The sequence below is a fragment of the Thermobia domestica genome, chromosome 9 (assembly GCF_964235325.1).
Source record: "Thermobia domestica chromosome 9, izTheDome1.hap1.1, whole genome shotgun sequence".
Taxonomy (NCBI): Eukaryota; Metazoa; Arthropoda; class Insecta; order Zygentoma; family Lepismatidae; genus Thermobia; species Thermobia domestica.
The window spans coordinates 25,437,816-25,465,533 of NC_137462.1; the positions used below are offsets into that span (position 1 = coordinate 25,437,816).

At 36.6% G+C, this 27,718-nt stretch overlaps 2 protein-coding genes across 3 annotated transcripts in view; one reads left to right on the plus strand and one right to left on the minus strand.

The window, feature by feature from the left end:
* Positions 1 to 11,141, minus strand: part of LOC145694481 (uncharacterized) — a 29,050-nt gene extending 17,909 nt beyond the window's left edge. Inside the window, exon 1 of the mRNA XM_081770776.1 lies at positions 10,911 to 11,141. Coding sequence (XP_081626902.1) covers positions 10,911 to 11,123 — 213 coding nt within the window. The 5' untranslated portion in view covers positions 11,124 to 11,141. The remainder of the gene's footprint in view (positions 1 to 10,910) is intronic.
* A 199-nt stretch (positions 11,142 to 11,340) lies between these two features.
* Positions 11,341 to 27,718, plus strand: part of LOC145694480 (sphingomyelin phosphodiesterase 4) — a 49,443-nt gene continuing 33,065 nt past the window's right edge. Inside the window, exons 1-6 of one of the 2 annotated variants that reach the window (XM_081770774.1) lie at positions 11,341 to 11,492; positions 16,445 to 16,747; positions 19,127 to 19,229; positions 19,694 to 19,919; positions 22,079 to 22,277; positions 27,451 to 27,549. In XM_081770774.1, coding sequence (XP_081626900.1) covers positions 11,466 to 11,492; positions 16,445 to 16,747; positions 19,127 to 19,229; positions 19,694 to 19,919; positions 22,079 to 22,277; positions 27,451 to 27,549 — 957 coding nt within the window. In that variant the 5' untranslated portion in view covers positions 11,341 to 11,465. The remainder of the gene's footprint in view (positions 11,493 to 16,444; positions 16,748 to 19,126; positions 19,230 to 19,693; positions 19,920 to 22,078; positions 22,278 to 27,450; positions 27,550 to 27,718) is intronic. The other variant, XM_081770775.1, reaches the window with a different exon arrangement.

Sequence of the window (27,718 nt, forward strand, 5' to 3'; positions counted from 1 at the left end):
AAAATAAGGATTATTAATATATACGAGGCCTATCCGTAAAGAAACTGAACTTTCTAAATATAATGGTACTCACTGTTTGTGGAAATTATTCAGATTTATGTCCTTCAAAATAGTTCCATCCGGAATTGGATTTCTGGGCTTTCGGCATCTATGGTCATGTATGAGGGATAACGCTCCTCGATGATCACACTGCCAGGGAAATTAGGCAGGGAGAAAGGAATGGGAAAGGAAGAAAGCGGCCTGTGATCCTTATGAGAGGTAATTTGCCTGAGGTGAAACAGGAAAATTTCATTTATAATGGCTGACCACTTTTTACACTTTTTCAATCAATGTCCCTACCGAGAATCAAAACCAGTACCGATCGCTCGCTAACGCGACTGCGCTACGCTTTTTTTTTTTTTTTTTTTTTTTTAGCTCAGTTTACTTTTGGACAGATGCAGACAATACAGTGCGTTCAAAAAGTCGCTCCGCGTCGAAATAGGTACTTGTTATTATGACAAAAGGATTGAATCATTCACTTTTGTTCTTGCGTATGTTACATTATACGAATGTCCAGCATGGAGAGGAACGGAGTTAGATTTTAAGTTTGAACTCAATAGAGACGTATACTGCACAATGAAGAGGATTCACGTTACATTGTAACCAGGTGTTGTGCTCAAAGACCGATCAGAGTTCTGTTGAGTATCGAGTAATACAGGTATGTATTACAATGTAAACACTCGAGCAAGTGTTTGTAGTTCAACACGTGTTCCGTGCGGGAGAGATGTATAAAGATGTGAAGCCCTATTCACTGAAAATTAATTCAATAGTATTCGTTGAACAGTATCAAGATCGACCTAAAACTACTTATAGTTTTTAGGAAAGCTACCACATATAAGGTACATACAATATATCGAACACCAATCTTTACTTCGAGAGTTCGCAAAAATGTGTAAGATTGACTTGTGTTTTCCAGATACCATTTTCCACAACTACTTTAATGGAGTGTTTTTATGTATATCTTTGCCATAATCCACTGCGGTGTGACTTTTTGAACGCACTGTACATAGAAAATAAATGAAATCTTTAAGTTTTACGTCCCGCGGATATGCCGGTTAGGCTAAAGGAGACGGTGATGATGATTGATGAGTGAAATGGTGGAATGAAGAAAGTGGGAGGAAACGGGAGAACCCCGAGAAAACCCACGAGCACGGTGTTTGTTCACCACAAAGTCCACACGGCGCCAGCTGGGAGTACTGTACATAGAATTCCTCATAAATGTAGAAATCATACATTGGGGTGCTGGAAACTATGTCAATCTGGATAATTTATGGATGGATTGATTGGGGTTTAGGTTTTCAGCTGCGAGGTTATATAAGACTTAGATCTTCGCCTTAAGGCGATGGATCACAGACAGGATTTCAGCACACTCTCTTGTGAGACATCTATCGACAAAAAAAGAAGTTAGACTGCACATGGGACGCACCGCTACTGATGAAATGGGAAGGATGCGCAAGAAAAAACTAGTACCTCCTACCGCTGTTCCTCCCATGTCAGTGGCCTTCAGTTCATTATTGAAAGCACATTCGGAAGCAAAGAAAGGGAAGGGGGAGAAGGAAAAGGTAAGGAGAACACATAAGGTGCAACGGTGGAAAGGGACTTATTGCCTCGCCTTTGGGGGTTGTTTCTTTTTTTCTTTTTACGTTTTTAGAAAGACACATCAGAAAACCTGTCTTCTGTTTCCCGTGAATACATTGCAGAATTTGGCTGTTTCTTTTTGTGTGTGCGTACATGTGTATTTTGCGTAATTATTTGGATGTAGATTAGTGCTTTGGGTTCAGGGCAGTGCTGGACTGGCCACGTTAGCTACTTTTCGATTACCAAGGGCCCAAGGGGTCCCGCAGGGATCACGAGGGGCTGGCCCTGTAGGTCTTGGAAGAATTTTCGCGATCACAAATGCTTTCTTTGAGTCAAAACTGTCAAAGTAACTGAAGTAACTTCACGATTACGTTTGATTGTATATTATCCACTTCATTGCCAAGCTTTCTCCCTCCTCTCATGTTCTCTCCTTTTTGTCACTTACGAATGGTTGAGCGTCAGTTCAAAATGTCTGAAACACTTTTCGCATTACTCAGTGGCGGCGATTAGGGTGGGCATGGGGATAGTTGCGCCCCCACTTCTCACCGAAACAGAATAAAAGAGTGGTTCAACTTGGTTGCCGTGGTTTTTACAGATATTTGACCTCATGACCCTTACTAATGACAACCCCCCCCCCCCCAGTATTCACACTCAATCGCCGCTGCTGACCGTTTGGTTATGTTGGTTTCTCTGTTTCACTGACAATGTCGAATTCAGATATTTTTGTCCGGTTTCAGGATTGTTTAAAAAAACAAGGTCCACGCCATTATTAACTGTGTGAGATTCCATATGCAATAGGCCCCTATATAAAATTTCCATTTTCTCAAGGAGACTGAAATTCTAATTAGATGGGGTATGCTTGAATATTGGATTTGGTGCGATGACTCGAGTTAGATTCCCAGTGGTAGTAAATGTCACCCTTGCTCAAAAACACCCTAGGCTTTTAAAAGACGGGATTTCGCGAAATTCAACCTCTAAGGGAAAAAGAAAACATTTTTGTTCTCCGAAATTATGTCAGGCATGGAACTTAAAATTTTGTACATGTTGTGAATGAACCTCCCTAGGTTTAGAAGACAAAGTTATCGAAATGCAACCCCTGTGGGGGGAAAACGCCATTGCACTTCTCTCGGCGTCAGATCCCCGAAACAGTTCGGTTTAGTACAGATAATTGGTATAGATGTTGTCCTCAGATTCTAGACTAGACTTTGGGTAACTCCGAGTTTTCTGAATTTCAATACTTTAGAACAGGCCAGTAACCAGCCACTAAAGTCTGGGGGAACATAAATATGCTAGGGGGGGGGCAATTGTAACAATTCTAGACCTCTTTGTATCAACATCACACGGATGCATTGTGGTTTGGGGGAGTCAAAAATTTAGGGGGCTGGCCCCCCTAATTGCAGGCCTGCCTTAGCAAGATTATTTTGTACAATGTTCTCTGTGCAGACTAAGATGGAGTTTTGAGTAATCCCACTTCAACGGATACGTAGGTTGATTCAATGTTTTTCCATTGTTATTACCAACGTATTTATAAGCATTCAGCATACAGACACGAAATTTGTATAATACAGACTTAAGCACACACAAATGGATATACAGAAGATTGTTCGCCTTACATCCGATCATTTTTGATTCGGTGATGTCACCTGGCGTATCATGCTAGAACTGTGGGTTTGCTGGCAGGAGCAGTGTTGTCTGACCTGGTAGATGCAAAGAAAGTGATTCTCCTTTTGACTGATTAAAAAAAAAATAAATGAAGGACGAACAATAATAGTACATAAAATAACATTAAAACCTGACCACTATTTCTTACTTTACTAATATTTTCTGTTTGACATCAAAAAATGCAGTAACTTCAACAAATAATTTAGCATAAAGCATACTGAAATATAATAATTAACGCACTATAAAATTAAAAATAATCCAAGCATTGAATATAACTAACTCTATGGCCTATGGAACCCGAATGTTCAAAGCGAATCTACAGAAGCTCTCGCTTACAATTTCAAAATAAATACTTTATGAAGTCTTCATGTAAATATGTGAAGACAATACAAAAAGGTTTATTATAGATTATTCAAAATATACCTAGGGCCAAGGTGGCCCAGTAGTGGAGCGCTCACATCTAGTTCGTGCATTCCCTACTTCAATCCCAGCTCTCGCCCAGTGGAGTTTATGGCGGACAAATACGGTAAATGTGGGTTTTCTCGGGGTTCTCCCGTCCTCGTCCCATTTTCTTCATTCCAAATACAGATGTACCGCAGCCTCCTTGCCAGGGAAATGTTGGGCTTTTTAAAAGTTAAATTTAATGAAGAAATAACAGTAAGATTCACCTTTCTGGAAGAAGAATGAAGGTATTCCGCTTTCATTTTCATTTCTTTTTCTGGTTGCAACAAAGCAAATACATCCAATACCTCGCGTAAATATCAAATAAATTATGTCAATGTTGGAAAGGTTTGTCCAACATCTGTGGGCAAGGGTCTAAGTTCGCAGAGAGCGAGAGCGCAGTGACGCCAACGCACTACTACAGGTCTTCACATGGAGAAAAGGAGATAACCAAAATGTCTGATTTTTAATAAAACTATATATTTACTATTTGGTATTCTTGAAGTTTCTCGTCAACCCCTTTTTAAGACAGACGAGGAAATATTCCGTTCCCAACAAAAAAGTGCCGGTACGTACTACCGTTGCGTACCGCCAAAAATAAAACTCTCTCTCTCTCTCTCTCTCTATATATATATATATATATAGTGGCGGATCCAGGATATGATCAAGGGAGGGGTTAAACCATAGTTTGCAGCTTTATCCAGTGTAAAGCAGGATTGAATCCCAATTTATCTAGTGTATACCTGAGCGTGAAGGTGGGTGCTATAGCCTCCCTTGGATCCACCTCTCTGTATATATATATATATATATAATTAAGAAGTGGGGAGTGACGTAGAAACGAAGTGCCCAAGGTAGATGTTTGTGGAAGAAAGTTTGAGAGACCTTCATCCAGCAGTAGGTTGGTTGACAATGGCTGATAATCAGATGATATATATACATATATGCGAACCATTTATGAAATGAGGGTTAGAAAGTGATGATGGAAGAAATTACATAGAAATTTTCCGGAATTCCTCACATGAGGGTCTCTGCAACAGTCAGATTTCTAAAGAACTCTACCTACAATGGGATGCGGATAACTACGTGAAAAGATTATGTTCTTGTCAGGGTTTGTGTTCCTTGAACCTGCCAGATTTATCAGAGGGTGGACAGAGGGTGGCTTTGTTGGCAATTGCTCGGTGAAGTTTGAGAAGAAAGCGGGGAATGGAAAGAAAGATGACTGAGGACAATTTCCCTTCCGTTCTCTTTAGAAAGAGATGTCAAGGCCATTCACCTGCAATGAATGAAAGAACAATGTAAATGGATTCATATTGCTCTCGAAATCATCACACCGCCCTTTTTAATTGGGCGTTTGAAGCATAGCTCATTTTCTTTTTCCCTCTTTACCGCGGGGAAAAGGTTTTACAGAAAGAGATCTGTAATTTTATCCACCATTTGCAATAATAATAATAATATAAATAAATACAAATAAAATTATATCTGCGAAGACTGAATTGGTGTGGATAATCACGGTTATTCGAAAACAACCTATACAACCGCTTCGGACAGATACCGGATACTGAGCACTCACAGGAGGTTCTTCGCGTAGAGGAAGAGAGATATTCCACACTAACTAACAAAATAACAATAATAATAACAATCAGCCCTTTTTCTGGCGGTTAGCAACGGTACGGCTTACTAGCACTTTTTGTGATTGAAACCTGCTTTAAAAAATTGAAAATATTAGAAATTAGTATGAGGGAATGGAAACAAATTATTCAAAGTGAAATATTAAGTCTGACACTTCGTACAGTGCGACCGTTCAATAAATCTAGTACAACTCAACATTTTATTGTTATCAACGTAGATTCTAAAGGTTTTAGGGACTCATCAGGGCAGTGTACAGCTTGATTCCTTTCGCAAAGGCGGCATTTTTTGGTTTCCCTCTTATTTATCCCCTTTATTTATTTTTTTTCATCTTTCGGAAGAAAATCAATTATAAAATCCGTATTTGTTTGTTTGTTTATCGAAAGTAAGTTCCTCAATCTAATAAGACTTTAAAGAACATGAAACATTACTCTAATTACATTCAAATAATTTAAAATTTGATTGCGGAAAGCAATGAATTGTGATGGCATTCTCTCATTGATAAGGAAAGCAGAAACTGTGAACCTTAGTCACCTGTACAGGCAATAGCAACTCGGAAGGAAATAATAATTGGAAAGGTTACTTTCAAAAGGATACGTATCCAGTTTGGTCGTTCAGTGATTACATGCATTTTTTTTTCTGGTTCATTTGTCAAATTCGACATATACAATCATGTCTTTGAAATGGATCTATTTGGGTTTGTAATAAGCCTAATTCAATGGGAATGTCATTGACAGTTGTCAAATCGATAGGCATCTGAGAAACGAACCAGAAAACAAAAAAATGTGCCCACTGAACGATCAAAATAGATATATTCCCTTTTGAAAGTTAACTCCTCAATTGTTGATATATTTTCCTTGTAAAAAATATTGCGTTCCAGAAAGAAAAACTGGGAGCTTATTGTAATATTACGATCTGATGACAGAATTACTATCACAAAATTATTAACATCTTTAGTTTCATAGCACATAGTTATGGCATTATATTCACGCTACTTTACACAGCATTCAATCATATACTACTACTACTACTACTACTACTACTACTACTACTACTACTACTACTACTACTATTACTACTATTACTACTACTACTACTACTACTACTACTACTACTACTACTACTAATAATAATAATAATAATAATAATAATAATAATAAGAAGAAGAAGAAGAAGAAGAAGAAGAAGAAGATGGAATCGATTAACAGGCGCAAAGAAAGTAAAGGAACACGAAGGGCAGGACTACACTGATAGAGAATAACAAACCGGAAAAGCAACGAAAATGAAGAGATGGAGAATACGGCAGATTTACACTGGAAAAACGATACCTTTTAGCCAGGGGAAAGAGACACATGAGGGACATAAAGTATGGTAAATGGTAACTATTAGGCCCCAGATTCCGCTCTCACCCAACAAACGTACATATAAAATTTAATAAAAGAAATATCTAACATTTGTTCGTTAGCGGTAAAAATTGTCTACAAAGTTGAAAAAATATTTAGTCTATAATAAGAAAACAAAAAAGTATTATAGCCTTTTTTGCTTCTGTTCTTTATGCAATTTTCTCCTCTTCATTTTTTTCTTTTAGCAGACAAAAACAATCTTGATTTCTTCCTTTCTGGTGGCATGGTTTACGATTTACTCTTCCCAATCCCCGCTCTCAGCTCTCCACTCTCAAATCGAGTTTGGCGCCGACTGCCACTTTGCTCCACCCACCCGCATAAAGCGAAAGCAGACGACCTGCGCGAGATGATATATCCTTCCGCGAGAAATATGGCTTTCCCAATTTGGCCAACAGATGGCAGTATCGTACGCCGTTATATAAAAAGCCTGCAATTAGCTTCGAATTACTCTAATTACAGGCACAAATTTACAGTAACAATATAAATGGACTCATGTGTGTTATTGTTAAAGTGTATTCTTGACTTCTATCTTGGCACTTTATCATATTTACCTTCTAAACATTACGAAATCTCCTAAGAATATTAATATTTAATTTTAATAACTTTCTTGTTTATTACAAAGTAAATACAAATACTATTTTAAAAGTAGTAAACAAGAAAGCAAGACTGCATGATAAGTTATCAATTACCGTTGAGTTCATTTTCCTACTCGCTGTCTTAACCTAGATTTTTAAGTAATTCATATTCTGGCTATACTGTAATTTCTATGGATAGCAACACTGAAAATTCTTCTAATTCATATTTTCGGGTGTAGAATAACATTGCCTATTATTGTGGTAAGTTGCATTTCATTATCTCTTTTCACGTACGAAAAACGAGCAAAAGAAAAATGGTTAGCTTTTGTATCATTTTTAGTAGTCCGCCCCCTTAAGGAGGGATCCGAACCTCATCAGTTCCCGCCGAGAATTGAACCCGAGTCTCTAACCTGGATAATTTAGTACTATACTACCGTCCACAGATCTATTTATACCAAATATGCATAAAAAATAAAGATGCTAAAGTTTCCAGATTATTTCAGTCAACTAATGTAGATATTTAATTAATTGAAGATTGAGAGAAGGAAACACCTCTCGTCAAATTTTGAAATCATACAGTAATCAATGTTCCTGATCAACTTAGGAGTAACAACCAACTACGGAAAGAATATATCCAACCTTTCTTAAAATACCTCGTAATTTGGAACTTTTTAATCTTTGTCATACGACAGTTAAGTTACTGCTTAATATACAATGCATATTTCATACTCATTAAAAAAACACACTTATCCCAAAAGAACTAGGAATCTGAGATAATAAACTTAGTGGGTAGTTACATAAGACTTTTCAAGGCATAGTTTTTTAAGTTTTCTTAAATATTGGAATAAGGGCAAAGATTTCGAATATACACATAAGAAGATAATAAGAATCTCTCTTGGTACAGTTCCTATTTTGTCATTTATCTTTGACCACAATTACTAATGGAATTACTTGTTTCCGATCAATAATGTTCTTTTAGTATTAACTGAAATGAAACATACATGAAACACGTACATTTAGAACAAATGTTTCTTTATAATTATTAGGGAAACCAACTTTATGCTTTATGAAGCTGCAAGTTATACTTTTCCTAAATTACATTTCACCATGCTGTTTCCGAAATTATACAGGGCTAGCTTAAATGATTCATTCATTTTGAAAAGGCTATATTTTCGGAAGTATTACACGTACACACATGAAACGTAATTTTGTAGTGATGTCCCTGGATTGTAAGTGGGTGTCAATTATAGTGGGAACTACTCGTTATCGTGATTACTGACGGTATCAGTGTTGCTGTTAGCTCACCGATTTAAAACAAGCCGCAAGTGAGCTTCGAGGTTTTCTTCTTTAAACGAAGATTGCGGGGATTTAAAATTGGAATGAGAGTAAAAAAGCTTCTCTTACCTGAAACACTAGGTGGAGGTACAGTTAATGCTTTCATGGCCTAGATACCCAAATTTGGCATCTTATTCAACTGTTTCCTCCAAAAGTAAAGGGGAAAAATGTTAGTAATTTCATCTTGAAGAATTACGATATATACGGAGAATTTTTCCAGTTATGATCCACGTACTGAACTTATGTCCAAAATTTGGCAGGAACATAATGTTCACACACAGAATTTGCATCGCGTTTTTTTATTTTTTTTAATTTCATGGACTAATGACAAAAAAAAGCTATATCTGACTTGCATCAACAGTTTCAGCCTCTAATCCTTTTGCTTGTTCATAAATGGCATCGTAATTTTAGCTATAGTGTTAATATGGAACTCAACCATTACACTGTTCTTTACATTTAATTAGTTTCTTAAGGTTTATCACAGCAGTGCTTTTTTCTTGAGTTTCCTCTTCTACTCACCTCTGCAACGTGCTATAATAAGGATTAGAAAATTTTCCTGCCCGGAAGCAAGCTTCCCAACAAGTCATCACTGGTACGGGAGGCAACCTGGGTTATCTTCTTTGCTTCTCAGAAGAGATTCAACCGCCTTTCCCGTCTTGCTGATGCCTTGGTCAAAGCCGCCTTGACCGACGCCATGAAAAGTTAATCTACTTAAAGAGTATTTTTAATCTTATCTGCACAAATGTGATGATATGTGCCTAGCAGGTGGAACGCATTAGTCTAAGAGCAATTGCAGCTAAACGTATAATACCACTTTTCATGTATAGAGCACTATCAGATATTAGAACTACAAACACTTATTTTAACACTAATATCACTTAATGCATCGAACAATATGCCTACTATGACATGTGAGTTGCACTACTTTTGTTCTAACAAGAAAACAGTACATTTACAACATTATTATTTTAATGGGGTTAAATTCCAAAGTTGGACGTCCGTTTCTAACAAAATTTTTAAAATTTACAGGAAAGTTATGGATAATTTGATCATTTGTATGCTTGATAATATATAAAAGTCTCGAAAAATCTGTTTATTTGTTATACATAAGCGGTTATAAACATTGGACTATACGGCGAGCGGAGGGAACTACTTGGCGCAAGGTAACCTAACAGTTGCATTGTGGGAAAGAAACGAACATTTACGTTATCAACATGGCGAATGTACAAGGGCAATGAACTAACAGTTTTAACATTTGTGAAGCAATACGTTCATAATGAACAAAATCATTTAAAAGTTTGTGAAGAGCACGTATTAATGAACCTAATAACAAATGGCAGAAAGTGTGGAAAGGAGATAGCAGCGAAAAAAACGTGGCGAAAGCGGACGCCCAACTTCGGAATAAATGCCTTTTAATGTAATAGCTTCAACAACCACCACAGAGATTGACAACTGGAAAGCATTAATGCTATCTAATTGAGCCAGGGCAGGGCGAAGCTGGTGGGCCTGCGAGATAGCGCGTTCGAAGGAAGCAAGAGCATCAGCGATTGTGGATATGCCAGCAAGCGAGAGAAGTGAAAACAAGTGAGTTTTTTCAGTCATACGAGTTTCAATAGCACTTATCGTGATTACATACTAGTAACACTCCACTTTTAAATATAAAGTACAGGCTTTTCACACTGTGCAGAAACATACCGCCGGTGGAAAATAGTATCTAATAGTCATATTTCATATGCAATCACTTATTTAATCCGTCGTAAAAAAAATTGTAATGATTTTACACTAGTAAACCTAAAATACAACTCTATTGCATTGCGCTTAATTCAATGCAAAATATTGAATTTTACCTGCAAATTTTCTAAAATGTGGAGGGCCAAAATTGCACCGGTTACAATTATCTTCTTTGCACTGAAGTTTTTGTAGTGTATGTCAAGACGTATTTATACCAAGACAGTTATGCCCTCCTAAAGCGAATCTGCGTCAAATGCACACAGCAATGCAACTCTTCCCGAAAAAAATTCATTTTTAAAGTAGGCCTATTAAAACTGCATTTCCAGATAAAGGAACTACACAATGAATTATTTGCGTACACCTAAAATGGGAGATTATTATTTTCAAACTATCGTAATGCACCTGTAAATTTACCAAAATAGTAAGTTACCGTCTAATCAATCTGGGCCGTAAACAATAACCATTATGTTTAGAAAATACATTTTTGAAAACACACTGAACGTAAGCCCTTACTACTAACCCTTTGCTCTGCACTTGGGAGCCGTAAGTTTTCGACTGGTTCATCTTCCTTAGAATCACTCACTTCACCTTCTTCTACCTCTTTTTCATCCACTTTCTTGTTTGTCTTCTTTGCTTCAGTGTCATCATCATCAGTTTCCATCGCCTCTTCCAAATCATTTTCTATTTCAATCTTTAAATTAGGCAATTCACCTGCAGCTGCTACGAACGCCATTTTTGCTGCAAAACAATATTGCCAGTTACAACCAAGAATACATCCTTGTCTGTGATTATTCTTGTGAAACATCCTCAATCCATAAAAGGACTTGGCTTGGATTAAAGCTTTATTTTCAAGAATTTGAAACAAGTGAGTTAGAAAGATTAATTTGTTAAAAAAGCACACATTAAACAAAAGCAAAAATATGTGGGTTCAGAAGACCATAAATGAAAATAATTACTGCCAAATATTGTGAGAAGGATCTGTTACCACTGCTGCTAACTTATTTTCCAATTCCATGATGTACGTTGCAGGTCGTTTCGAAAAATAAGCGCAAAGACGTAAATAGAAGTGAAAAGCATGGCTTCTGCAGCTGATTCTGCAGGTGTAAGTTTGTATCGTATTTTGTATTTAATAGCGTTGTTACAAAAATTTCAGTTGTGTACCCTCAGCCCAATATTTGAATCTTTAGTACAAAAATTGAAATCATTACGTGCAGGTTGAATGTAGATAGGCCTACACCATTCGGAATAATTGCCAAAAAGAATTGGCTTTATATTTATATAAAGGGGGCAAAATATTAAGATAAAGTTAAGTATTAATTGAAAATACCAAACGTGACCTATTAACATAAATTAGGGGAATTGAAATTTTTCGATTCGAAAAAAAAAAAGGATGCTCCCCACCCTCAACTAAATATTGACGAAAAGTTATAATTCTTTCACCTATTGTCCTCCAAAATGTGGGGTATGTTTAGTACAAGGGGTCCAGAAGCACGCAAAAAACAAAATTTACAGGAGAAATGAGTGATGCAAGTGCTTAGATGTAACATAACATAACCAAATCTAACCTAACCTAACACAAACTAACGTAAGCTAACCTGAACTAACGTAATATTAGTAGAAATAAGCGAAATTCTATGATTTTTTGGAAAATTATGCGGGATTCCTACACTAATATAACGTAAACTAAACTAACCTAACGTAACCTAAACTTGCCTAACCTAACTTAAACTAACCAATCCTACCCTAAACTAACCGAATGTGAACAGAAATTATCAAAATTTGTAACATCGTTTAGAGAAAAGGGCTGGACCCCTTCTGCTAAACATAGGCCCAAAATGTTTTCGCTGGGCGATGTGACAAACCGTACTTGATATAGATAAAAATTAAGGAAACCACGAGGTTTGTTAAACAAAACTCTAACTTCGCAAAAGTTTGCACTAAAGAAACCATGGATGAGCACCGAATGGGCTGTACGATCTTATTAGCACCAAAAACTATTGTGCAAAAGACAGTAATAGACTTGTTAGGTTTCCACTAAAAAACAATTAACAGTAAACTGAAGTGGATTCCCTGTGCAGTTTTACTATACGGATTCATAGTACAGTAGTAGTAGGAACGGGTTCGAAACCCGCAGGGGTTGGTTGGGTTCCGTTCTCGACATAAAATGCGCAAATTAAAGACTTGCCCAAATTTTTCTGTACATTTTACAATCTGAGGATCCGTATAGTAAAACTGCACCAGATTCTTAAAGGAACGATGCATTGTTATACCCAATATCTGTCATCTCCGTGGTTTATGCAGTTACACGTGCTCCTACATCACTTTAATAGTTTCACGCTAGTAGTGCTAAACTTCTAAAATAAAATACAGCAATATTACTACTTCATTTATCTGTATGCGGAAATCTCTTCCTTATATCTTTCCATGCAGTGTTCAATTTTACCAGTAAAATTTGCAAAATGTGGTGTACTTAAACTTAATCTTTATCACAAAAATTAGGTAAATAGTTTTAAAACTTAATTTCTCAATACAAAAAGTTAGTTAAATTTGTTATTTTGAGAGAGGAATTGCATTACCGGCTACAGAATCACTTAAAAGAGATCTCATTATTGGTATAAATACAATGTGTAGTCATAGACTATAAAACACGAACCAACGTGTGATAGTTAAGCAGAAAGGCTAATCTTCCGCAGATGGCGGTGTCGAATTAGACCAACTTGAACCTGTTTTCAACTTTGTATTGCTATGTGTATACCTTGTCTAGAATTACGTCTCTTTATTTCCTTCGTTCATTCTTAACTGTTCATCAGAAATATTTCTTACTTTTGTGTTTTCTTTGTTCTTCGCTAGACACGAATTTATCTGTATTGTATTACTTCGCTAATTTAGTACGTTCGAGTTGTTACGTATTGCAAACTTCGCACTATTCAGAAATAACGAAAACAATGAATCCTTACCTTCTCGTTTCCAACTAGCTCTACAAACAACACCCTACTACAGTATTATGTAAATAGACTTGTAGAGAGGACATGAGGGCGCAATCCCCTATCCTCTTATTCATTAAATATAAACTTCCCTTAGCAGGAAATGCACTCTTACTGCCTTAGAAAGTGTTGCTTAAAGGAGGAGTTGCATTAATGGTTGCTTTGACTTCAGGATGGCTGAGAAGTGATTTAAACTACAGTGTATGCTTATTTGACGTAAGATTTGCAGTGCATAAACCACAAATTAACTTAAAATCACAAACCAGCTTGTACGTGTAACTGAATCAAGATAAGAGCATAGCAGGGGAGCCCGAGCGGGAGTGTCGCGTCAGTGACGGTGGGTATACACATACACTTAATATGATATAAAACGCATGTTTTGCGTGTGTTATAGTTTTGCGACATTTCTACGAACACTTTTACACACCTTCACATAGACCTTCACTTCCTCATGTCTTTCTTATGGAGTACTAAGACAGCATATTATATTTGATAGAGTTTCGTATTTCTATCTTATTATACGTCTAAGAGGTAATATCTCGATATATTTTAATTACTTACTTGTACAATCCAATTGTGAAATCAAATAACATATTTCTTCAGTCGATTTTTACAAATTTATGCCTTCATAAAATGGGATAGCACCCAAAATTTTACCACATTTCGTTAAGATGCAACTCTGTTATTAGTTTGCGCTCTACATTTCTGTATTTTTCTCTATTGCTGTTTCATACATGTCCTAGGTCAGTTAATAAGACAGAACTATTGTCATCTTATGCTCTATTGCGTATTTACCTAATATTGCATCAATACGCTAACTCATATAGTCCATAATTAGAGGCACGAGTTTCTCGCAATGCCGGATAAAACGAAATGCGTCAGAATTAAGTAATTTTTAATTCTTGACGTTTTATGATATTCTATGTGTATTTTCATTGGTTTCCGTTGAAACGCTTGCTCTTGTAAAAGAATTCCCATACAGTTAGAGTAATATTAGTAGTTTTATTTTATTACCACTAGTAATGCAATATATTTCTTTTATCCTTTATAATTCATTACCCGAAGATCGAAAATAACATAGAAGCAAAGTTATCTGATATACAACCAACAAAGAAGTGAAAATTTCAGGAGCCCTGAAGATAGTCCAAGACGAGCTAACCCTCTGGCCACCCTAGCTATCGATCTGATTTCGATATGAACATTGGTTAAGAAACCTGGGCGATATGTATCTTTAATTAATACTAATTATTTAACATCTATCTTTATAAAACATTTTAATTTCTTATTGCTAAATATAAAAAATTACCAATATTACTTTTAAAAGTCGAGAATATAAAATTACTGGACAAGATGAAAATTTTTTTGAGATGAGGTGAAAAAGAATTCTTTGAGAATCGAGACAAGACTTCTTCAAACTTAACAAAACGTCTCTTCTCGTGGGCAACACCAGTCAAGATCGAGTTAAATCGTTTCCGCGCGTTCCGATTGGGATAATATACAATAAATCTAAACAACATTTCTTGAATATCGCCTATTTGTTGGCTTCAATGATGAGAACCATAAACCCAGCCCAAGCCACTAACCTTAGGATACGTTTTCATGTAAGACATTTGCAAGCAACTGAATTATATTGATTTCAATACAATAGTAAAATATTTACATACAAGTAATCATTTTCTTACTGAGAACTCCATCAACCAAGTGCTAATCAAATTTCAATTTTCTGATATTTTGCACTAATGTTTATTTTTAATTATCTGGGACTTTTTCTTCAATAAAACTAAAATTATAGGTATAGTATTATAGAAAATGACTCCATTTCCCCTTCTCAGCAACGGAATTTTTAAAATAAAATAACTTCAAGGATTCGTGAGATACTCATTCTTAGCAAAAGCTATTTGAACTCTCTTTTACTCCCCTATAAGACATACTTCTAAACAATCTATTCTTAGTCCTTGATTTTGTGACAAAGGAACGTTCTTACAAATTCATGTTTCTATCTATAATAGTTTGACTTAGTTATTAATGAGTAAGTCATTTTAATCTTTTTTGGTTATAGTTAAGGAGCCGTACTTCCCATTTAGGGAAGGACGAGAAACGCCATACTTTCAGGAATTATTCATTGACTATCTAGGATGTTAAAAAGTAGGTAATAGACTGAGTTTTTGCCCTTGTACTTAGCGTGTTTAGGTAGTGCAACAGTAAGATGTATCCTCGTGCACGGGAGATGAGAAGTAGCTGTTCTTAACTATTACCTCTTTTTTATATAATAGTTTAAATGTCTTTTTTTTTTTTTTTTTTTTTAAAGAAAAAAGAATGATTCGTGATGAGTTTTGATATTTTCGCCCGAATTGAATTGTGGTGTAAGCAATGGATCATTTAACATTTTTCTTAGATAATTTTTTATTACACAATTTACGCGTCAATACGTTTCTACTATGGTTTTCTCAATGGCTTTCTCTAGAGTAAATTACCTCATACGAAGCTTTTTTTCCCACGAGGCCACCATTGGCAACCAGATATATTGGTTTGGCTAAAGGCATTTGACCATTACTTTGTTTGCTGTCGTTCGCGAGAAAAAGTAGCGGCTACACTTTCTGATCTGGCTACTAGATTTAGACGTGAAATTTCTTGCCCTCAGTTAAATATATAATTAACACCATTACTTTTTATTATTATTATTATACGCAGAGCTTGAAAAATCTGCTCGCCAGTGGTGAATACTCGTTTATATTTGGCGAGTAAAGTCTGATCAACCAAAAACGTGAATTCAAGAATAAATAGCAGATATCAATCTTCTTTTCTTTGTAAGAGACATGCCAATAAACAAAGTAAAAAATGTATTAGTATGTGCAAAGTGATTTTTGTTTATTTGTATAAACACGATGACTGCAAAATGGCCTGGCTGGCGAGTATTTTCAAGCAAGATTTTTCAAGCCCTGATTATACGGAAGACAGAAATCAGTTCGGCGAAATAAATTTTGATTTATTTTTCCTTTTCTAATATACGGATCAGTAGGAGTTTGATAATATTACATTTAAATTCATAAATATATATCTTACATTTCAGGCTCGTCTGCAGATCGCCATGGGTTTACCGATTTTCAAACGCTGCTATGAGATACAAAGACTTATTGAAGAATGTTCCCACAAAGAACTGCAGACTGTGCTTCCTGAACTCGTTCAGTCTATATTTGGAACTACAAACAATGTAGGATGGGGACTCCGTAACGTCTGCCGTGACAGGAGAGGTGCTCAGGAGTTTGACACACTTCGCCAATTCTTGGCACCAGACGGCCCTGTCGTTAATTTGTGTTACAAACTGATTTGTGATCCCTTTCTCAAGTATGAATTCCCATTAACTCTGCTTCCGGTAAGTATGAATAAAATCAGAAATATTTGGGTTTAGAATTGTAGATAAAATCGAATCCTTCAAGCTGTTTATTACAGTATATATTCAGGATTGTCAATGAGAAACGACACACGAGTGCACTCCTACTCCACACTTCTTCCAAGAATTTCATGAAATTATTTTTTATAATTATTTTACGCACGTGCAATTGTAATTCCTGAAAATCTGTTATACGTATTTCTTAGCTTTCGATTCTCTTCTAGAGCCTTGTTTACGAAGGATAGAAATAGGAGGAAAAATAAAAGGAACGGGGTTACCAGGGTAGAGTAATGTAGTGCAAAAAACACCTTGTCTTAGCTGCCTGCCAAGCGTCGAATTAAGGTACGATGCTTGTGTTATCTGTTCTAATCCGTTTTCTTCGAATTTGCAATATTTTCTCTTTTAATAGTGGCATACGAACTACAGACAATATGCCAACTCACTTAGGAATTTTAACAGTCATTTTGTTTACATGCAATTGTGATTCCTGAAAACTTCTTGTACTTCCTAACTTTCGATGCTTGACTGGCAGTTCAAACAAGGTATTGTTTGCATTACCCTACACTTCTCACTGTTGTCGTCCTTCATTTTACTTAGGACACGAATTATATATCGTATATATGAGTTCAACGGAACTTATCCGACTGGGTGGCAGTCTTTGGCCTGCTTTACAAACCTGTTAAATATTATGGTGACCAGATTCTTAGTTCCTAAACTATATGTACTAAGCGGTGAGCTTACGCGCCTTTGGTGGAGACCTGGGTTCGATTCCCGGCTGGAGCGTATGTGGTTCGGAATCCACATTAATCAGTAGGTCCCGTCTCATATAGCCTCGCTGCTGAAAAAGACGTTAAACCCAAAATCAACTCAACCTAAATTATATGTAAAATATGAGTGCGAGGGTAATTCAAAAAGTAACCTCCGTTGTGGCACGGGGCTAGTACTAGTGGGTGGTTCGCCAGCGTTGTTGCATCACGTAATCTGGATTTCATTAAACATTCAGCTGTGCTGGTGAGTAAAAGAAAAATATTTCTTTCAAAGCATCGTACTACCGCGCGTGTGCTGATAAAAACGTCACAAAATGTGTGTTACCGTACAAAATCTTGCGAAATCGAAGCACGTGGAATGAAAAGCTGTCTTTGGACAAAATAGTCTGTCAGGTGCAAATATTAATCGTGAATTGTGTGCTGTATACAGTTCAAACATTATGACTAAAGATGTTAAGCGTCAGTGGATCAGATTTTTGAAAGAAGAAAGAACAAACATTCATAATGAACCGAGGAGTGGTAGAGGTAGCATAATATCTTTTGCGCTAGTTGAAATAGGCTGTGGAATGCCCTGTACATTCCACACTTGGCTCCTCCTGAATTTCATCCGTTCACTCATATGAGTGAATGGGTTGGGACGTATATTCACTGACAACGATGATCTTCAAGATATTTGCTATGACAGGTTAATTGAATTCCCAGGCGTCCGAGTTTATGCAGAAGGAATTTGTAAGTTGGTGAAACGCTGTGACAAGTTTTCGAATTCACATTGCAACTATGTTGGAAATTATGTGAAAATGTACTTTTCAGGTTAAGGTTTAAAAAAAAAAAAATGTTTGCGGGTTTTTTTTTTATTTACAGTTAAACGGATATTACTTTCGGAGTTACGCTCGTTAAAATAAAGAACTATTTTTTTACGGCTATACGTAAGTTCTACTAGTCTTCCAAGTAATTCGTTTTATATATGTGAAACGAGTTACCGGAAAATAGTGTAAACGTCAAACAACACTAAAGAAGACCAAGGCCTTTTATATCACAATATTGCGAGCGGAGATACAATTTAATAAGAAACAAGCAAAATGGCTAATACTCACCACAAAAAATAGCAGTTTTCTTCTACATGTAAGAAAGAAACTTCTTCCATCTTCAGCTTACTTAAAATTCAAAGAGGATTTAAGAACATGCAGGAGAATGTGGTGGAAAGGCAAAATGTGGTTAAAAGGATTACGAAATGTAAAACACAAATCTGTCAAAAATTAAACACATGCGATACTTAAGTAACCCCTATATGGCAGGGAAAGCGTAGCGTCAAAGGGGTTAAGCTACAGAAAAAATAGAACTGAAAATAATTCGTAAATTTTTTTAGGATACTAAATGTAGAGGGAATTCGTTTTCGTCTTTATGTCTTTATGTTTAGATTTCTAGATTTGGTGTAAATTTAAATGTTCAAGTTTAAAGTTAAAAGTTTTTTGCAACAACTTATATTCTAATGATATAATTATAATTAAAATTTGTTAATAGTTACAATGTATTTTAAATAAATAGTGATGCTGTGTCTGTAGAATTTATTACATTGAAATACATTTCATTACAGGTGAACATTCAACGCATGTTTGCGGAAGGCGTGTATCCACCGTTTTACGTGAACAGACTACAATTTGACCCACATACAAGATTGCCTACAGGACTTGCTTTAAGTATCCTTTTGTTATAATACCAGCATGTGCATATTAATTCTATAGTGTATATACACATTATTATTATTATTATTATTATTATTATTATTATTATTATTATTATTATTATTATTATTATTATTATTATTTAAGCCTTTTAGCAGGTCCTGGGACTAATGGGTTTTCTTTTTAATTTTAGGTTTGAGTCTGGAAGTGTTTGTAGTATTATTTTTATCCTGTAAATATATTCCATACGTTGTAGGAGTCAGTATTTTCCATCAGGGTTTCCCTCAGTCCTACCAGGCAAATGCCGGGATGGTACCTACTAAACAGGCCCTGGCCGATACCTTCCCAAATCCTTTCCATTGTTGTTGTTGTTGTTGTTGTTATCCAGTGTAAAATGGCCTCTGAGCTGTATCTGGTGATTGTTAAATAAATAAATAAATAAATTTAATTTCTGATATTTTTCCTTAACAAACTTCCATATCCGTTTGATTATTTCATCTTTCATTTCGCCTACCACTTGATAAATCCTTATCTGCAAAGGAATGTGGAAGAAAGCTGGGAGACTGTGTATTTATATCTCATAGAAGATTACTTGAAGTATTTTCTCCCGTGTGATGACCGACCAGTCCCTCCTGTTTGCATTGGTGGTTTTAAGTCTCCACCTGGAGTAGTAAGGAGTACGGCGCCTTTGCAAGTTGCCAATAGGTAAGTAAACAATTTATTTATTTTATTTATTAATTTTTAGTAAGATACAACTTATTCGGCTATACGGAATGGGCCACAGTAATCTAAACTGGCCTTGAAATGTAGACAGAGGCTCCGGTACCGACCGTCTTGTATTATAGAAGACTTACTTAAACTTGATACAACGTTCTTGGCTTTATATATACGCTGGTAGAAAGAATTAGTATGAGTGTATTATACTGTATCACCTGTGTAGTTCTTTACAACTCGTCTTTCATATTACAAATTTTATATAAAATTAATATATGAATGTAAAGGAGCTTCAATCACCAGTAGAGGGTTTCATTTCTGCTATCTTTCCAAACTATTTTGAAGAAAGATAATATTCACACTAATTAAGCTAAATTCAACTGGTGAATGCACACTATGCGGCAAAATAAATAATACCAAAATTCGCGTGCGGATGGCGCTCAGTTGCAATGTGGTATCAGCAGTGAGCGCCACATGTGTGCTCAGTTGTGTGTGGACTAGCGTAGTGTGTAGTTGACGCGAAGATAATGTTACTCACAACAGAGAAGAAGGTATTTATTGTCGAGCACTATTTCGGTTCATACGGTGTGGGGCAGCGTCTTACTGCAAGAGATGAGTGCGCACGTCTACTGTATTGCTCTGGAGTGTTAGCTGTAGCATATGAAGCTGAAGGTTTCATAAGCAACATATGGTTCAGTGATGAAAGCCATGTCTACCTTGATCGTTACATCAATCGACGAATATTGACCCATTTTTGCATAATCTGCACGACTTTTACCATACCAAGTGAGTCAGAGTGTGTTTGCAGTACTGTTTTGCCGCATACCGTATGTATATGAAACTGCTCAAAGTTAAACTGAGTTAATAATCAAAGGATAATCTACATTTAGATTGTTTCACTCTCTGTTAGGAGCAGTTGATTTTACACTTCTGCACCGCGCTTCCATTGAATCTCCCAATAATAAATTAAAATATTTTTAAAAAAAGATATGAATTTTTCTCTCTCTCTCTTTCTCTCTCTGATTCACACTGAAAGTTGGTCACAAGAGTGGTTGTTTACAGCGTAGTTACGAACTTTGACACAAATAAAAGAGTACCACATTTTTTGTACGATTAACATTCACTATATTGTTTGTGTGTTCTGGGATTCCTTTTTTGATGATTCTGGTATTAATTTCAGCAACCAGTCCTGTTTTCATTACAAGTAGAAATGAATGTCTTTAAGTCATTTTGCATTAGGACCAAATAGCTATCGTTAAATTTGGATGGGGAAACCTGCACGAGAATGGGAATTAAGTTATAAACAACTTCATTCAAAGATATCAGTCCCCGTAATCTTGAATTGAACAGATAACTTAGTTTTCCGGTAATGGCTATAGATGTACTTTGACTGTTGATGAAATTTGAAGTAAGTGAAGTGAAGTGAAGTGGACTGAAGACTTATGGTTAGTAGGTTAGACACTATCAAAAGTGCAAGATGATATTATGAAAAATGAAAGGTTTACCTAGTAAATGACCTAATTCTAGTGATGAAGATTGGAACGGCTATCGAAATCGTTTAGATTAGAGTTTCTCAAAGTGTGGGTCGCGGGCTATTTTTTTGGTAGGTCGCGAGAAGTTTTTCCTTTTAATTGTGAAAATTTTATTTTGATGCAGAAACATATGTTGTAAAGTAAGTACCATTCAGGAAGTGAAAATTGAAAGCGTTTGTTAATGAGATGAAGAGTAAGTGGTTATTCAGAGCCCTGCCCTGTTGTACAATCAGTAGAGATGCTGAGTTAGGATGGAAAGAGGATGAGTGAGTGAAAATCTGTCACGGGGTAGGGCATTGCGTTGAGAATAGTGTGAGCTCTGTGTTACCTTTATATGGAAAAATTAGAATTATGATTTACAAAATTGAAATACCACCATTACGTAGAATGAAAATGTGTATTTGAATAAAAGTAGGTGGGTCACAAAGTACTTTTTAATATTTATTGTGGGTCGCGGTAACAGCAAGTTTGAGAACTACTGGTTTAGATTAATGTATACAGGATCCATTAAAGGGTAAATGCAATACTTGTTTTATGACTATTGTAAATTTGTGTGAATTTATCTTTATAAAGATTTAAAAAAAAAAAACTTAGACTCCTTTGTTAAAACGATTTTAGAACACCAAAAAAGCCTACTCTCCTACGTGCATCAGTGGTCCTGAAACAAGGAACTTCACCAACTGGTCTTCCTATCTCGCCTCAAACGATGATGGAGGAAATCTGGAGAAGTGAGACAGTTATCCAGCTGTTCATTGACTTTTGGCTGAGTGTTGGCGAGAGAGATATGGGACCTTTTAACGTAGCCACTTCTCCTCAGGTGAGCTTTATTCTTTCGTTAAGTTATGTTTTCCTGAAATGATTAAGAGTAAATAACTACTGTCAGGATTTGTTACTAACTTAAAAGAAGACTTAGGAGTCTACAATACTTCGGAGAGAATTGCAGCTACAAAGGATTCATTTTTAATATGAAGTAGATTTTTTTTTTTTTTTAATCGATAATAGTAAAACAAGAACATTTCTAAAAATGCTACGATAGGAATACATGTATATACAGATGGTGATCAGAAAAATGGAAACACCTGTAGTTAGCAACACGTCAGATGTATGGGTTGGCAGTGGTGTCATGGCGCCCGCAGCGCCGGACCGCTGGTGGTAGTGTGTTACGTCGGTCTCCATACTATGTCAGGCGCAGTGGAACAGCAGTGTCCAGTGGCTGCAGCAGACGGAGGTAGTGTAAAATGGGAGACCTCTCAGATTTTCAAAGAGGGCAAATTGTTGGTGCTCGGTTATGTGGAGTGAGTGTGACGGCAGTGGCTACTGTGTTAGGTGTGTCGCGTGGGACAGTGTCGAAGGTGATAACGGCCTACACAACATACGGGAAAATCACATCGGAGAAGCGGAACAGTGGGCGGAAGAAAATGAGTGACAGGTCACGCCGGCTATTAAAGCGCATTGTCACGCAGAACCGTCGTGCCACTGCGGAGCAAGTGACGGAGGAATTCAATCAGCACCTCCCCCACCCGGTTTCGACAATCACAGTCCGCCGCGAATTACATGACATGAACTTACGGGGTCGTGTTGCACGGGCCAAACCGCTCATCAGGGACCATAACGCTTTCGCACGCCGCAAATGGTGCCGCTTCCATGCAACTTGGACCGTTGAGAACTGGAAACGTGTGATATGGTCGGATGAGTCATCCTTCACCCTATTTCCAACCACGGACCGTGTTTATGTGTGGAGAACACCCAAAGAAGCTTATGATCTGCAGTGTCTCCGCCCAACTGTGAAACATGGCGACGGCTCGGTGATGCTGTGGGCCGCCATATCATGGTTTTCATTGGGTCCTGTGGTCACACTTAGCGGACGAATCACTGCCAACGTTTATGTCGAAATTTTAGGAGACCATTTGCATCCTATGGTCCGGATGTTGTTCCCGGACAATGACGCCATCTTCCAGGATGATAATGCACCCATTCACACAGCTGGCGTTGTTGCAGCGTGGTTTGAGGAACATCGGGATGAAGTTCAACACCTCCTCTGGCCCGCCCAATCCCCATATCTCAACATAATTGAACATATGTGGTCCGTCTTGGAAAAACGACTCCGGCGACGATTTCCACCTCCATCTTCTCCCACAGAACTGGCCGATACCCTGCACGAGGAATGGTGTAAAATTCCACTTGCTACCATTCACGACCTCTATGCCTCCATCCCACGTCACATCAAGGCTGTTCTAAAGGCGAAAGGTGGCCCGACACCATATTAATCTGGTAAGTTGCAATTTCGTTCAGGTGTTTCCATTTTTCTGATCACCATCTGTATCTGTAATATTTGGAAAAAGGGAACATGTTCGATATCTTAATTTTCAGATACAGATGTTAAAGATTTTTACTCACTTTGTTAGTAATTTGTGTTGACAATAGGATGCTTTTCTTCAGTATTTATGTACATTGAGGTAGAACAATCATAAACTCAGTCCACTATCAAAATGAGTAAACAAATTTAAAAATATTGATATGAAAATTGTGTGTTTGGACTTGTTCTCCTTTTCCTGGAAAGAAAAAAAAACATATATACAAGGTGTATTCAAAAAGTATCGAGCCTTTGGTTGTCAATACATGTATTCATTTGGAAATACGAAACACTAATCCCCTTCAAAGTAGTCTCCTTGGTAATGCACCCACACCTCTTAAATCAGTTTTTGGAATGGTGAGCAACCGTGCCGTCGCATTCGTCATGTCCTCTCTTGATTCAAATCGGGTCCTGTTTAGTGGCATTTTCAACTTGGAAAATAACCAAAAGTCACATGGAGCCATGTCGGGTGAGTAGGGAGCCTGACGACACACAGGAATGTTGTGTTTGGTGATGAAAGCCTGAATCAAATTTCTCTGGCACACTGCTCATGCCTAAATTCTCGTTCAAAATTGAATGTACCGATCCGATTGAATGGGTTTCCGCTTGGGTATCGCGAAGCTTTTGGCAAAATTTGATGTAATACCGCTGCTAAAGTTTTTCTGTCACTTTACCCCCCTTCCCCCCCCAAAAAAAAAGATCGCTCACTGGCCGATTGCCAGCGACTGACGCATTCTGCGGTCGGAAAAAAATTCGCGACTGCGCATGAGTGTCCCCTCTACATCTACAGTGAAGGAAGTCTCCCGCGTACTTCATTGGTTTATGTGGGGGGGGGGGGAAACAAGGTTCGATGCTTTATGAACACGCCTCGTATTTAAGAAATTTATAAAGTTTTGTTAGAATTTATTCAAATAAAAGGTACGGAGTACCCTCTAAACTTTCTCGCGTCTATCCCTTAAATTAAATTATAAATTTTCTCATGGTGCAGTGCGGTCTTCCGAAAAAAAAAAAAAAAAAAAAAAAAAAACTTCCCGGTATAGATTTTTCAGGAGAAATGACTTAAGCCATATTAAAAAGTTGTTAATGAAAACGCTACCTTATTGAATAGGATGCATATTCAGTATTCAATTATCAAGTATTCACCCCAAAATTATCTATATGTGAATGACTCAGGAAAAAAGAAAAAGCCTTCTTTGCCACATATCTTTTCAGGAAACTACTGTTCTCTGTAGAACTACACACCGTTGATTATCTTTTCTAAAATAATATTATTCCCTAAATGAAAAAGAATATTTAGGTAAAATGTAAATTTTATGGAAAACTACTGGAATATAGAAAAATAATGCTACTTGGAAGAAGATAATCTATCGGACCTAGTTCCACAGACAACGCTAGTTTTCTGAAAAGATATGTGCTAAAGAATGCAAAATTTTTCCAAAACATTTACAATTAGATAATTTTGGATACTTTTGAAGTAAGTACTTTTTAACGAATATTTTTAGTGAAGCTTTTTTGAGAGCGGGAGAAAATCGTCCCTCAAAGGTGAATTGCCCCTTCTGGATTTTTTGTTTTGGTAGTTCCAGAGTTGTACACTGAGGATAAGAGAAACGATGATGATGAGATGAATGATATTAGTGGATTAACGTAAGTGGGAGGAAACGGGAGAACCCCGAGAACGCACACATATTTGTCCACCACAAAGCCCACTTAGCGGATCGAACCAGGGACCCCCTGTGCCAGAGATAAGCGCTCTACAACAGCCTCCGCGGCCTCCCTTTGTGTAGGTAATGAGATGGATGATTTTGGTGGAATGACGAAAGTGGGAGGAAACGGGAACACCATGAGAAAACTCACGCACACTGTGTTTATTCACCACAAAGTCCACTTGGTAGAGCTGGGTTCGAAATAAGGATCCCAGGCACCAAAGGTGAGCGCTCTACCATTGACGCCCTAGGTTGTTAATGAAATTTGAACAAGATTATTTAATAGCCGTTTTTGGTAAATTCGCAATTTTTGATTGTCACTCTGCAGTAAGCTATCTTTACTTTTGGGAGTAGAAAGAAAATCCGAAACTCCTGTAGAAACTTACAACAAGCTTAAGTTTAAAATTTGGTTTGGATTCGTTGAACTGTAGGTATTGCCTTAGGCGAGTACACACGTTGGAACGGGCGAAGAAACGAACCTACAGGAAATAAACAGTAAACCATCTTCGGCAGGTAGGGGCTATGAAACGTATAAATCAGTTGAAATCTCGAGTTCTATTTTTCTCGCAGTTAACCTACTTTCTTCTCTTTTATCATCGCTTAAAGTATGTCTATTATAACACTTCGTTGCAAATGTTCTTTGTTTTAGTGTTACTAATTAGGAGATAATTCCACTCTATATTTAAAATAGTCCTTTTTCTGCTGCTTTTGGCTCTGAAGTATTATTGTTGTTAACATGCTCAAGTCTCGAAATAATAGTTTTGTTTACTGATTCTTCAGTAACACAACGATTAAACTTCTAATTTATGTATCCCCTATGCTTAATATTTAATTGACAAAAAAAAAAAAAAAAAAAAAAGTGCAAATCGATTCGAATGAAGAGTTGATTATTATTATTATTATTATTATTATTATTATTATTATTATTATTATTATTATTATTATTATTATTATTATTATTATTATTTTGCTCAATATTCAGTTTATTTCTGTCTACGGCATGGGGCATCTTCAGATTGCGGATCGTGTAGAAGGCCTCTAGACATAGAGGTTAGCTGCAAGTATATTAAATTAGTAGTCGTGGGCAAAGGACAAGGGGTGATTTTCCAGCTTAGGGGTTTGGCATGAGGGTAACAACCTCATCCCGTAAAGAAAGTACTTGTTCAGAAATATTATTAGTTGGTTAAGGACAGAAGTCAGTGAGGAACTTTCGTGAATGCAGCATTGAAACTTCGTGTTTCATAGTTAGTTAATATTTAGTATTGTATGTCTCTATAGACAAAATCTCGGTTTGATGTACCATTCTGTCAGTAAAAATAGAAATATCTCATTGAGTAAAGAGTTAAGTTCCCTGCCTTCCGTATTATAACATTTGAAAGTAGCGATTGTGGCAGGTACTGTATGTAAATAGTATTATTTTCTGCTAAATATATTTTGTTTGTTTGTTTCATTCATTGATTTAACCTCTATGTACCTAGTTTGGTACCTGATGTTATTCTTCTGTCATCCGCAGTTTGAGTTCTTGTCAGTGTAGTCAGTTTTATCCTGCTAATTTCATCATCATTCACATGCACTTCGTGTAACCTACCAAGCAAAATTTCGGGATATTAAACTCGAATTTCGAACAAACGTGAATACCATGGGAATTTAGATACAGTAAAGTATATCGTTAAAATAAAAAAAAAATAAATAAAATAACTATAATATATATATATATGACACTCCACAGAAATCATAGAAATTCAGCTGAAATTGGGTGGTATTTGTTCTTGTAATTGGGTTAGCAGGTAAAGAAGATATTTTTTTTTATCACTTGGTTGAACGTATAATTTTTATTGTATTTTGTATTTTATTTTTATTTTTTTTTGGGGGGGGGGCTTGTTACATGTATATATACAGTATATGTGTTTGATACAAAACCTCTTTTCTTTCAGTTTATCCCATGGCTAGGTCCTCCACGACCTATGCATTTTCAACCCTTCCCTTCACAAATGGGACTCGATCAGCAGAAGTCCTTGAGGCTAGAGTTTTTTGTAAGTGCCTCTGGCAACTGTAGCTGCTGATTAAACTTACTCCTAACCTTTCAACACTAACCTTTCTCATTCCTAGATCTGCTTAAGTGTATTCCAGTGTAAATATTTTGACAATATATGTATTTTTATATATTTATGTGTAACTCTTGAGATAGTATGTGTGTGTATT